Below are 14,538 nucleotides of genomic sequence, written 5' to 3'. Positions count from 1 at the left end.
AATTTCCTAGTAAGTTCCTTCAATTTCTCCTTACTTCTTCCACAGCCATTTCTAACCATATATTTTCCAACCTGCACAAGGAGCTGTACCATTACTTCAATTCATCCTGACCAGCAATTTACAAAACACGAGCTCTCAAATTATCATACCCACCAAAACTAACCCCATGGCCTACCAAGGGACCGCTGCTCAGCCCGAAGGCCTGCAGATTACGAGGTGTAGTGTGGTCAGCACGACGAATCCTCACGGCCGGTAATCTTGGCTTTCTAGACCGAGGCCGCTATCTCACCGTCAGATAATTCCTCAGTTCTAATCACGTAGGCTAAGTGGACCTCGAACCAGCCCTCAGATACACTAAAAATACCTGACCTACTCGGGAATCGAACCCGGTGCCTCCGGGTAAGAGGCAGCCACGCTATCCCTACACCAAGGGGCCGGCTGCTCAAATTATCATATGATTGAGAATACCGGTCACAACGCCCATGACAACTGCTGAACCGGAAATAAAGTATGTTTTTCTTTCCTCAACCGAATAAAGACCTTCCTTCCAAAACACCATGTCAGGGCACCAATTTAATGCCCCTATTATACTGTACTCTCAGTCGAGAATAATAATATGGGCACCAAGAATCAAGTGGTTCGATTTTGATGTCATTGATAAGTTCTGCAGGAGAAGACAGAGACGTGCGTATTTCCGTTTTCGACACTGAGTAAGTACCGTACATACTTTACTTATTTATTGTTTGTGCGGTTTCGTATTTTAAAATTATAACACACAGCTTAATTTTAGCATGAGCAGCCATTGGTGAATTACAATGGTAGAATTATTTGGTGAGACCAAGTTCCGGTGGCCCGTATACAGAAGGCTGAAATGCAAAATGAAATGGCGTATGGCTTTTAGTGATGGGAGTGTCTGAGGAAATGTTCGGCTCGCCAGGTGCAGCTCTTTTGATTTGACACCCGTAGGCGACCTGCGCGTCGTGATGAGGATGAAATGATGATGATGATGAAGACGACACATACACCCCGTTCCCGTGCCAGCGAAATTAACCAATGATGATTAAAATTCCCGACCCTGCCGGAAATCGAACCCGGGACCCCTGTGACCAAAGGCCAGCACGTTAACCATTTAGCCATGAGGTCGGACGGCTGAAATGCAGTGTAGCTGGAAGAAAAGATTTTAACTGGAAAATACCGGAGTGGCTTGGTGTGACCTCGAGGCCTGTATTCTTGTGTTACTGGCTTGACTTGGGTTCCCCAGTGCTGCGTGGACGTGAGTTTTTGCAGTCACAATAACTGCTCGGGCTCCGGGCGATCATGTACTGTATGTCTGTATACGCGTGCTATGCAGTAGAATGACATGAGAACGAACTGAAGAATAAAATATATAATAATGATAATCAGACACTATAATACAAGTAATCAAGCCCGGAGTTCTATATGACAGCGAGATCCTTACACTAAATGGGAAAGGTGACCTAGAGAACATTTTAAAAGAAGAATCCTGAGGAAAATTCTCGGTCCCCGAAAAACAGAAGATGGATATAGACTGAGGTCACGCAAAGTGACAGAAGAGCTTTCCAACATTGCAGCAGACATCCGCAAAAGATGTCTGAAGTTTTATGGGCACGTCCGCAGACTGCCGGAAAGGAGACTGACACACACGATTCTCACCTACATAGAACATCTAGAAAATATTCCATGGGTACTGGAAATGAAAAAGGATCTGGAAAAAGCCGATATGAACTCAAATGACACCGCGGACAGAAACCTCTACAGGAAAAAACATAAATGGATGGAAAGTGCAACCAGAGAACGAAGTGAAAAAGAAGACTGGAGCAAAGTGGACAGAAGAACGAAAAAGGATCCACGGAGAAAGGATGAGAGCTGTTTGGCAACTCAGAAAACAGAATCGTTAGAGCTTTGCGTGATCCATTGGGTCCATACGCACATAATAATAATAATAATAATAATAATAATAATTGGGAAATGTACTAGGGAGCTATAACAAATGAATGGGGGATTTGCTATAAGTAGCCCCATTCTACAAAGGCAAGGGTTATAAACATAAAGGCTGAGAATACCAAGAAAAAGTTTTCATAAATGGCCTTCAAGTGATTCATTATAGGGAAAGTGTTTGGTAAGGTTAGAAAGGAAACATATATTAAAATTGATTGTACTTTTCATAAATTTGGTGGGAACGAAATTACGTACGGTACACGTTTTTGGTAGTTGAGTTTTTGTAGGTCCACCTCTGTGATGTAGTGGTTAGTGTGATTAGCTGCCACCCCCGGAGGCCCGGGTTCGATTGCCGGCTCTGCCACGAAATTTAAAAAGTGGTACGAGGGCTGGAACGGGGTCTACTCAGCCTCGGGAGGTCAACTGAGTAGAGGTGGGTTCGATTCCCACCTCAGTCATCGTGGTTGCCCACTTCTCTTCCAGGCAAATGCCGGGATGGTACCTAACTTAAGGCCACGGCCGCTTCCTTCCCTCTTCCTTGCTTATCCCTTCCAATCTTCCCATCCCCCACCAAGGCCCCTGTTCAGCATAGCAGGTGAGGTCGCCTGGGTGAGGTACTGGTCATTCTCCCCAGTTGTATCCCCCGACCCAATGTCTCACGCTTCATGACACTGCTCTTGAGGCGGTAGAGGTGGGATCCCTCGCCGAGTCCGAGGGAAAAAAACCAACCCTGGAGGGTAAACAGATAAAGTAAGTAATTATAATAATTAAATCGCATTTTACGTTCTTTTTGCTAGCTTTTGGTCTTTTTCATTTTTAGGTCCTTTTATAGGCAATTTATAGTTCCTCAACTTCCGAGCCCTAGTTATAACAGATTCATTGTAACTTGCGCGTAAGTCGCTGTACGTGGAGAATACAGTTCGTAACATTCATATTTGTACACCTCGCGTAGCAGATATACATTGCCTGTATAATGTCTATATACCTACACATAATCAACGCACGAGACGTGGATACGTTATTGCACAAGGCGTTAAGAACGGGAAGTTAGCGACCAAAAGCTTCGCTACATAATCGTGAAAGAATGGGAGGGCAATATATTGTGTAGTGACCTATTTACTGGCAACAGTCTTGTTTGTACATGCGAGGTAATGACCAAGAAATTCTGAATGTAAATAAACGTTGTGTACATTCCGCCAGACTGCGCAGCCTATGGGGGGCATGTACAGACGTTAAATGTCCTTGTTCGATCAGTCGCGTGCACGATGGGTAAGGGCAAGCACTGACTTGAAACAAGTTATCGTTAACCTAGCGCTTAAAGGCTATTTCCCTTAGACAAATTGGACGAGAAGTAAAGAAACCGCACTCTACAATTAATTATGTGCTTAATAAATTTCGGTACAATGGCACAACAAAAAAATTGTCGAGAAGATCTGAAAAGAAGAAACTAAATGACACACAAGAACGTTTTATTGTTAAATTAGTGAGGCAACATCCGAAAATAAGTGTTCCAGAAACCCGACAGTTAACAGAAACACTACTGAGAAAGAACATTTCCAGCCAGACTGTTCGCCAGGTACTTTGGAAGAATGGATATCAGGGAAGATGAGCAAGAAAGAGGCCGTTTGTAAGTCGAAAAAATCGAGTCGTTCGAATGAAGTTTACTAAGACGTATGAAAATGGGAGTCAAGAGTTCTGGGACCAAGTTATTTGGTCTGATGAGACCAAAATAAACATTTTCGGACCAGATGGGAACAACAGAGTATGGACTGGGCGTCACAGAGCAGAGCCACCAACATTATTCAGCACGAGCCGCCACTGAAGCAGTATAACATAATTATAAAGCATAAGCATTCTGGCATTGCTGCAGCGGTGAGTACACCAATGGGTAGGCTAATTACAGCTGGCGGCTATCGTAGGTGTACATCGTTATCAGACCCCGCAATCAATATCCATATGACCAGTGCTTGTATTTACCGATTTTTGGAGACGAAGGAAATAATTTCTTACAATGTTAGAGTATTCCCGTAATAATTAGGTACTTCGGTATATGACGGTGCAGTGTGTAATTGTGTCTAATTGTACGCGACAGCTTTAAGACGATGTCCGAAACGCAACGTAAGCCGTGGATGTAGATTATTTTGAAGAAATGCCACGTAGCACAGTCCACTGTGTTGTTTATTCAAAAGAAGTAAACTACGTCAGCATAAATATTTTAGGATTATTCTGTACTTAAAAACACATAATATCGTGGAAAGAGAATCGTCACAGAGAATACCCCCCTGCCCGGCCTGCATCACAAGAAGCTACCCTGTCGACAAGAATTGTGAGATATTCAGGTAGGTTGTGCCTTTGCTGGCAGGGCCTAGTATTTACAGTGCACTATGTCTTCTGGTATGGGCTAGAGCAATTTTGTTACTTTCATTGATCTGTCTCTGTCTTATCCTTGGCTTTGACAAAATGAAAGTGACTGAGGCATGAGCGATGCTAGTAATGCCATTTCTTATGCAGCCAGTCCCTGCTATGAATGGTGTGAAAATGTTGCTCATAGGGTCGGTTGGTGCAGGCATTTCAGTGGGTTTGGCAGACATCTGGCTCGGTGAGGAAAGCAACGGGAAACTACCTCACTCCTCATTTCCCTAGTACGCCTCTTCAGTAATGCCTAGGCCATCTATGACAGCAGATGGCGGTGCTGTTGAGAATCCAACCAGCCTTCGGGCTGAGGACTAAACATATACCAGGTAGGTGTTCTGTACTTTCTATCTACAGTTATTCACAAATTATGCAGGGCTATTCAGCTCAAATAAGCCAGATACAGGCATTCTGTTTTCACTTTCGTTAGCGGTATTAAGGGGTTCCTAGTTGAACATTCAATACTTTTCCAAGCTTTTGAGACAATTTATCGACACACACGTTTCCATATGAGAATGTTACACAGTTTAAAAAAAATAGAGAAACATGTTTTTGAACGTATGCCATGCCCCACAAAACAATACCTCACACTCAGGGTATATTACCAACTAAACCTTTATCCTTTACCGTTGAAGTGCACAAAAGAACATTGATGGATTCGCGTTCATTTTCAAAACACAAACGGAAACGTCCAAATAGGGACGAAAACAAAGTGATAACAGTCCTCCAGTGCTGACTTTTTATCATAGTTGGAGAGCTTCAGTATGGTGTATGTCCTCCACGAGCATTTATTACAGCTTAGCACCTACGTGGCGTCCGCCTCCGTAGAGTAACGGTTAGTGTGATTAGCTGCCGTTCTTGGGGGTCTGGGTTCGATTCCCGGTACTGCCAGAAATTTAAGAATGGCAGGAGGGCTGGTATGTGGTTGAAATGGTACATGCAGCTCACCTCCAATGGGGGTGTACCCGAAAAGAGCTGCACTACCTCGGGATGAGGACACGAGTTTACTTACCTACGTGGCATGCTCCGTATAAGTCAACGGAGGTCACGTTGCGGTATCAGGTCCCAGTCTTCAATAAGAGCCTGTTCGAGGTCTTGTAGAGTCTGTGGTGGAACAGGACGCCCACGAACACTTCTGTCAAGACTATCCTACTCATGCTCGACGGGATTAAGGTCGGGACTCAATGTTGGCCATTCCATTTCTTGGATGCCCAATTCTCACAAGACAGCTTTGGTGATGCGCGCTACATGAGCCCTGGCATTGTCGTGCATGAGTACGAATTCAGGGCCAATACCGTATGCATCAACCAACACATGGTGTAACAGTATCTGCTCGATGTACTCCGCAGCGGTAAGATTACCACGGACGACGACAAGATCCGTACGGCCATCAATACATTTTTTGAACGTATGCCATGCTCCACAAAACAATACCTCACACCCACCTCACCCCACACCATCACAGAACCTTGTCCGAATCGGTCGCCTTCCTGGACAACATTTGGCATGTACTGCTCACCACGGCGTCTCCATACACGCTGACGTCCATCACGCTGTGTGAGGGGAAATATGGACTCGTCTGTGAACAACACAGGTCTCCATTGGCGAAGTTGCCAGTTGACGTGGGTACGGGCAAACAGAAGGCGAGCTGCGCGATGTTGCTGCGTTAAACGGCGCACTCGAACAGGACATCTGGGTCGGAAGGACACTTCTCTTAACCTGTTCTTCACTGTCTGGACAGACACCGTGACTCCAGAGACCCTCCTGAGGTCTTGTTGCAGTTCTATGACAGTTGCTGAACGACGCCGAAACGCACAGATGGTCAGATATCGGTCATCCTGTGGGGTTGTCATGCGTCCACGACCTTATCCAACCCTCCTTGTGAACTACTACCACTACCACTACTAAAATGTTTTCATTCTTCCCCTGAAGGGGGCGGTGGGCCTCCTGGACGGCGACGCCGTCTCTCTGAACGGGAGATTTGTTCGGTGAAGGAGATTTTCGGAGAAGGTGAGGGCCGTGGCCTATACTAGGAACTGTCCCGGCATTCGCCTTAGTGCAGGAGAATGGAAAACCACGGAAAACCATTCTCAAGACAGCCGACGGTTGGGGCCAGCCGTGAGGTCCAGCCCGGTCCCGTCTCCCGAATGCAGAGGCGTAGAGCCACGGTAAGGCCGTGGCCACCCCTCCTCTGCTCGGTTGGTCGGTCGGAGTGCAGAGCTGTTGGACCACGGACCAGCCGTGGCCACTTAAGGGCAGAGACGCACTCTGCATCTACCAACCCCTTGTGAACTGTCCAGTCTCATTGTAGTGATTCCACAAGCGTTGAATAACTGACGGAGAGACATTGAGATCCACAGAAAAACGACCAGAAGTCCATCCTTCCTGGTTCAAAGTGACGGCCCTTGCGACTTGAACCTCGTTAAGATGTCTCATGGGATGTGCTGGTTTACGTACAACGTGCTCAAATGACCGCAGTAGTCTGTGTACCTCACAACGACACACAGATGCACCGCTATTCACTTTGTTTTGAGGGGCCACCTGACAATTAATTGCATGGCTACGCCTACAGATGGAGCATAACTTCGATGTGACATACCCTGAGTAGCTAAGGTCTCAAGGGATGCTGTACGACCATTGGAGCCCCATCTACCAAACTAACGTTCACATACCAGACGTTACAAAACGTGATCCCCTAATTTTTTTAACTCTGTATTTCACGCAATAACTGCTTATGATATACTACCAAGCCTACACTGGTAGTTACTGGGACGTCGCATATATCGCAGCACAGGAGAATTGGTCTCGAGATTCTCGCATGAGTCTCGAAATCTGTGACGTGTGTCTCGAGCGAGAGCATTGCCCATCACTAACTGCACCCACTGCGGGCAGAGGGGAGGTAGAATAACATCCACGGCATCTCCTGCCTGTTGTAAGTGGCGACCAAAAGGGGCCTCAGGAGTTCTTAAGTTGGGAGCGTGGCCAGGCTCAGTGGCTCAGACTGTTGAGGCGCTGGCCTTCTGACCCCAACGTGGCAGGTTCGATCCTGGCTCAGTCCGGTGGCATTTGAAGGTGCTCGAATACGTCAGCCTCGTGTCGGTATATTTACTGGAAATTAATTGAATTTCTGCGGGTCTAATCTCCGGCACCGCGGCGTCTCCGAAAACCGTTAAAGTACTTAGTGGGACGTAAAGTCAATAACATTATTATTATTATTATTATTATTATTATTATTAACTTGGGAGCGTGGGCCGGCACCCATGGGCCCCTTAGCTGAGTCCTGGCGTTACTTCCACTTACTTCTGTTAGGCTCCTCACTTTCATGTATTCTATCTGACCTCTCTTGGGCAACTCTTGTTCTTTTCCGACCCCGACGGTATCAGGTCGCAAGGCCTAGGGAGTCTTATTTTCACGCCCTTCCTGGCCACTTCATTTCTTTTTCTGATTAGTGTTATAGGATGATTACCTTGTACTTCCTCTTAAAACAATAAATCACCACCACCAACGTTCTACAGAACTTTCCTGCAGAGACAGTTACGTCGCGCCATTAGGGACAAACGCCCGGATCTACCTAAGGAGTCTTTCATTTTCACGTCCTTGCTGGCCCCTTCATTTGTTTTTCTCTCCGACTAGTGTTAGAGGATGGTTGCCTTGTACTTCCTCTTAAAACAATAATCACCACTACAATCTCCTTCTCAACAATGTCATCCTTCACCATGACAACGCCAGACCGCACGCAGCAGAGGCTGTACGGTGCTAACTGGGTGGGAAGTACTCGAACACCCGTCATACTCACCGTACGATCTTGACCTCATCTCCAAAGTGAATGAACCATTGCGTGGAAGACGGTTTGGGACACGAGAGGATATTCCCACCGCTGTGAAACACGAGATTGCAAAATTCACACATGGTGAGGCGACTCGTGTCCGACTCCCCCGCATCATTGCCAATGTGTTGTGGACAATCTAAGGGACTACTTTGAGGGTTTGCCGTAAAGGTTACTGTACTCTCTGAGAATAAGCATTATGTAGCCGAAGGACTTCATGGCGTTTTTATACCCTGCACCTGGTAAAACCTACGCGGCATTATTTGTACATTGCACAGCACCTTACGCGCCATACTCCCATCTGCATATCTCCATTTGTGTGGTAGATCCCACATTCGTGCGAAAAAGAAAAGTTTCTATGACTTACGCCCAACCTTCGTATAATGATTTATGATCCTAAGTTCCGAATTTCAGGGTTAAAAGGTGGCATCCCCGATGTAATGGACGTTAATAATGAGTAGTGTAAACTTCTTACCTGTAACAAACGAAGGCATCGTAAGTGCAGGCATTGTAGCGTTCCTCATCCTTTTCCCATCCTCGTTTCTTCATCTTGAATAGGTGGCTGATGTAAGTTAACTCAGTACGATAGAAGTATAACAGCGCCATGGTCACAATCACCAAGGAGAAGAGGAATAAGACGGCTACTCCAACTTCAATATAGAGATTAGTTGGATCAGCCATGCTTTCTTCTAAGCAAAGTGAAGTGTTGTACTCAAACTTCTCGAGTTGAACTTCCTGATGGTTTATGAAACAAGTAAACGATCTACTTTCATTTCTTCCCAAATACCTGATATGATTTGGACTTCTTAGCTTCTGCTGCAAAAACGGAGTGTCATTATGACAACAGTCGAATTGATTATGCCCTAAATCGACAGTTGTTAAGTTGTCCAAATATTCCCACATTTCCTTAGATATGTGTGTTAAAGAATTGTAAGATAAGTTTAAGGTATTCACGTTATGAAATTGTACTTTTCGGATGAGATTCCCTGAGAGGTCCAGGTTATCTATGTGCTTCGTGAAATATGTCATGTTATAAATTTCAGTTATGCGGTTATTTGCCAACAGTACGTTGTCTAAAGTATTCTCACCGATGATGGGTTCCTTTAGTAAGTGGTTGAATGATAAGTCTAGAAATGTTAAATCTTTCAATGGCAATAAAACTTTGGGATATATGAAAGACAAGCTGTTATGTGACAATATCAATCGTTTTAATTTCGTCGCATTCCTAAACATTGAAATATGAAGTGATGATATTTTATTCCAAGAGAAATCCAACTCTTCTAGCTTATGAAGTTTAAAGAGACAATCCTGGTGAATACTATCAAGTTTGTTCCATGACATATCAAGGTATTTTAGTTCGACTAAATTGTTGAGGGAATCATTTGAACAAGACTTAAGTTTATTGTGGTGTAGATGTAACCGTAGTAATTTTTTAGTTTTAGAAAAAACACGCATGGGAATTTCGTCAATATTGTTAAATGAGAAATCTATTTGTTCTAATTGTGAATTTTGCATTAGATTATCCGTAGATTCATCATCAATGTTTCCTATAAAACATCCACTCAAGTTTAAGAACTTGAGGTTAGGTAGGCTGATTATGTTGGTTACGTTTGCTTCTAGTTTCGTTCTTTCTAAACCTAAGACTACGACTCTATTCAATGTCGATATATCGTCATCGGACATCGACAGCGTGGCATTTCCGAGAGGATTCGTTAAATCAACTATGTGAATTCGTTTGAGTTTCTCCACACCATACGGCAGTTTAGAGATATTGTTGTGACCCAGAAGGAGATAATACAGCTGTGGTAGGCGGTCAATCGTATCTGAAACAGCATAAATATACTATATAAATAACGATATGGAAATAATGAAGTGCATTAACCAATTTATGCCCGCGATTATTTCCCCTTCCCCAAAAATCCATATAACGTGATTCAATATATGTTCATAATCACTAAGTGGGAAGTGTTTTCTTGGATGAGCCATAAACGACCCTGAGGTACGAAGGCTGTAAGTAAAGTAGTGGCAATACTGATTGAACGAAATATTTAATGAATTAACAAGTGCAATTGCATTCCTTAAATGTAGTCACCCACTTTTGCCAAGTGTCGGGAAACCTTTGGGGACCGCTGGCAAGGCGTTCTCTGTTGATTGCAGCGATGAAGCGTCCTATTGTGCGGTCTAGGAGGGGTCCCTTCAACTTCGGAAACAGGTCGAGGTCACAAGAACTCATGTCTGGTGAGTACGGAGGGTGTTACAAGATCTTGAGTAATGTAATCTTGAGCACCTGTCTGGTGCAAATCCGCAGTCTCAATCCGAACCATACGAAATAACTTGACCCATCGTGCAACCGTCGTATACGGTATTGCATTCTCGCCACAGGCTTCACGAAATCCTCCATAACATTCTGATGCACTTTTGCCACGGACAAAGTTAATTTTGATCCACGAACGCTGATCACCTTTTGAAAACGTGCTTTAGAGCGGTGAAATCCACTGTCGCGACAGACAGGATCAGAGCTTGTAGGAGATAGTCAGGTTGGTTGGATCGTTCCCGAGCGGTTGAAACTTTAGGGTTGGGAAGTTTCAACTAAGGTGCAGAGAAGAAGGATAAGCAATGGAGTAGAATCTCACGATGAAATTTCTATTCTCGGCTGAAGTATATACAATTATGTACTTTGGCAAGTCTTGAGCGAGAAGTTGTCAAGTAGCTATCTTCCTCGAAGAGTAATTTCGAGAAAAATTATTATTATTCATTGCGTAATCACCCTGTCGACCAACAAGGGTTCTGATTGCAACTGGTCCGCGAATTATTAGTAGAAGCCCTCAGCAGCGGTTTTCTCGAGTTTATATAGTCTCAGCGGCTCCACCCAGTTGTTCCCGAAGTTTGTAGAATATTCTATCTACGTGACCACAGAACTTTCCGTAGTTCTGACCAATCAGAGGCCAGTATTTTCTGTGTATTTCCTGTACGTCTTAATATTGTCCACAACCTGACGTATGTACTGGGTCAACATGACTCATATCCTCGTGCTTGTGACTCTAGACTTGTGACAACTTCCCTTGCTCAAGATGTCCCAATAAGTTGAAATATGACTACTACAATTCTCAACTATGTGAATATGAAATATATTACAATCTCTTTTCTACTAGGTGTGACTATATCTGTAATCAAGTACTGAATTCTAAGCTAATTCTAATGTATCAGGTACAACAATTCCTCCTACGTTCCTTCCGGTTCGATCCTCGGAGGGAATAGCTGTCCTGAGTTCATGTCCCCGGGAGGACACGACACCACACTTTTCACTTCACCGCTTCACAGCAATGACACTCCCAACTGGATGCCCGTGAACTGTACACTACACATTGACAACAGTATCAATCAATCAATCAATCAATCAATCAATCAATCAATCAATCAATCAATCAATCAATCAATCAATCAATCAATCAATCAATCAATCAATCAATCAATCAATCAATCAATCAATCAAATAGTTATTTCAACTCCGACACCGTCGAGGGGTAGGCGGATACCAGCTGAACACGCGGCTCTTTGGCCTAGATAATAGAAAAAAGAACGAGTTACGTGATGTCGAGGTACACTGACTGACAGAGCAAATGCAACACCAAGAAGGAGTGGTCAGAACTTTATGCCAATTGCAGGGTAGACTGACGTCACTGAGGTATGCTCATGATGTGAAATGCGCCGCTGTGCTGCGCACGTAGCGAACGATAAATGGGACACGGCGTTGGCGAATGGCCCACTTCGTACCGTGATTTCTCAGCCGACAGTCATTGTAGAACGTGTTGTCGTGTGCCACAGGACACATGTACAGCTAAGAATGCCAGGCCGCCGTCAACGGAGGCATTTCCAGCAGACAGACGACTTTACGAGGGGTATGGTGATCGGGCTGAGAAGGGCAGGTTGGTCGCTTCGTCAAATCGCAGCCGATACCCATAGGGATGTGTCCACGGTGCAGCGCCTGTGGCGAAGATGGTTGGCGCAGGGACATGTGGCACGTGCGAGGGGTCCAGGCGCAGCCCGAGTGACGTCAGCACGCGAGGATCGGCGCATCCGCCGCCAAGCGGTGGCAGCCCCGCACGCCACGTCAACCGCCATTCTTCAGCATGTGCAAGACATCCTGGCTGTTCTAATATCGACCAGAACAATTTCCCGTCGATTGGTTGAAGGAGGCCTGCACTCCCGGCGTCCGCTCAGAAGACTACCATTGACTCCACAGCATAGACGTGCACGCCTGGCATGGTGCCGGGCTAGAGCGACTTGGATGAGGGAATGGCGGAACGTCGTGTTCTCCGATGAGTCACGCTTCTGTTCTGTCAGTGATAGTCACCGCAGACGAGTGTGGCGTCGGCGTGGAGAAAGGTCAAATCCGGCAGTAACTGTGGAGCGCCCTACCGCTAGACAACGCGGCATCATGGTTTGGGGCGCTATTGCGTATGATTCCACGTCACCTCTAGTGCGTATTCAAGGCACGTTATATGCCCACCGCTACGTGCAGCATGTGCTGCGGCCGGTGGCACTCCCGTACCTTCAGGGGCTGCCCAATGCTCTGTTTCAGCAGGATAATGCCCGCCCACACACTACTCGCATCTCCCAACAGGCTCTACGAGGTGTACAGATGCTTCCGTGGCCAGCGTACTCTCCGGATCTCTCACCAATCGAACACGTGTGGGATCTCATTGGACGCCGTTTGCAAACTCTGCCCCAGCCTCGTACGGACGACCAACTGTGGCAAATGGTTGACAGAGAATAGAGAACCATCCCTCAGGACACCATTCGCACTCTTATTGACTCTGTACCTCGACGTGTTTCTGCGTGCATCGCCGCTCGCGGTGGTCCTACATCCTACTGAGTCGATGCCGTGCGCATTGTGTAACCTGCATATCGGTTTGAAATAAACATCAATTATTCGTCCGTGCCGTCTCTGTTTTTTCCCCAACTTTCATCCCTTTCGAACCACTCCTCCTTGGTGTTGCATTGTCACTGTCAGTCAGTGTATATGTGTCATGCATGCATGAAATGAGAGGAGGGTATAGTGTGTGTCTGACGTAGAGAACAGCGCCACCTGCCCACTTCCATATCTTATTTGCGCATGCCTTATCTCCTGCGAGTGTCTGGACTACGTTGCCAGTACTTTATTTACAGCCCTCGTATAATGAGGATGCAGTTTCACATTTTCTAACATATTCCAAATAACTGCTTACACCTTTACAATTAGACGTTAAATATACCAGCAGGCTACATTACAAGTATGAAAATCATGCAATCTATGACGAAGTTAAGAGTTGTACATAAAAGAAATTGCATGTTTTGGTAATCCCATCCCAAGCCAAGGATTTTGGAAGAAAGGGACCCGTTACTCGTGCATAAAAATGATGGGTAAGGAAACGGGACACGGAGAGAGACATACCAACATATGAAAAAAATACCAGTGACATTTTTATTTATTTAGTCTGATCCAGGACACCCTAGATTTGCCATAAGACACAGAATAATACACAATAACAATTTTGAGGGAAGATAAAAAGATTAATGTTTAAAAAATTGATAGGTTACAATTAACCATGTTAAATGGCATGAACTCCATATAAATGGTGACGAAGAATCGAAACGGAGTACTTGATGAGTGAGACGACTATCTCATCTTGTAGGCTTCTCGCTAGTTTATATTTTTGTCGCCATGTGATGAAAGATTTGGGAATTGTTTCCCTCATGCCAAAGAAAAGTCCAGTCAAAGGCAATGTCAGTTGCTACTTTGCTAAATTCATAATGTTAATAGCAAAATGGATTCTCTTTAGATAGTTAACATAGTGCAATTTGTGTCATTTACACGCACAAGAATATTTATGTGATTTGTATGTTTGTAATGCTTTCATTACGAGAAGCCTTTCGTTGCTTCGACGTTCGCACTTCCTATGTGATAGGTAAAGTAACATATGCTGGAATATTGAAAAACGTAAGTACAGTAAAATATCGATTACCGAATATGCATCAACCAAACATTGGTTAACCGGTTAATCGGTTAACTTAAAAACTTCAATAGTCAGTATTGTACCTGTCCTGGGCCTCGACAGAGTACTAAGTATAAAATTCTGCTTCAAAAATATGTCATGGATGGAAATCTCATGGATGAAGAACTTCGGAGAATCAAACCCGGGCATCGAAGTCCCATCCTCCCTACCTTCATTCAGCGCAACGGCTACGCTCAAGAGCATACGGTTCATGGTTCTGTTCGATAAATAAAATGGGCATGTGACATAAATATCTTGGAAATAGGGTACTATAGAACGACGAATACACTAATCTAATAAATAATA

The 14,538-nt window shown here is 44.8% G+C and overlaps 1 protein-coding gene across 1 annotated transcript in view; it reads right to left on the bottom strand.

The window, feature by feature from the left end:
• The window catches only part of LOC136874103 (toll-like receptor 13), a 79,321-nt gene that overhangs the window by 45,705 nt on the left and 19,078 nt on the right, over nucleotides 1-14,538 (bottom strand). The window contains exon 3 of the mRNA XM_067147655.2: nucleotides 8,673-10,020. Coding sequence (XP_067003756.2) covers nucleotides 8,673-10,020 — 1,348 coding nt within the window. The remainder of the gene's footprint in view (nucleotides 1-8,672; nucleotides 10,021-14,538) is intronic.

The sequence above is a fragment of the Anabrus simplex genome, chromosome 5 (genome assembly GCF_040414725.1).
Source record: "Anabrus simplex isolate iqAnaSimp1 chromosome 5, ASM4041472v1, whole genome shotgun sequence".
In the NCBI taxonomy this organism is placed as follows: domain Eukaryota; kingdom Metazoa; phylum Arthropoda; class Insecta; order Orthoptera; family Tettigoniidae; genus Anabrus; species Anabrus simplex.
This window is presented reverse-complemented; position numbering and strand designations above follow the sequence as displayed.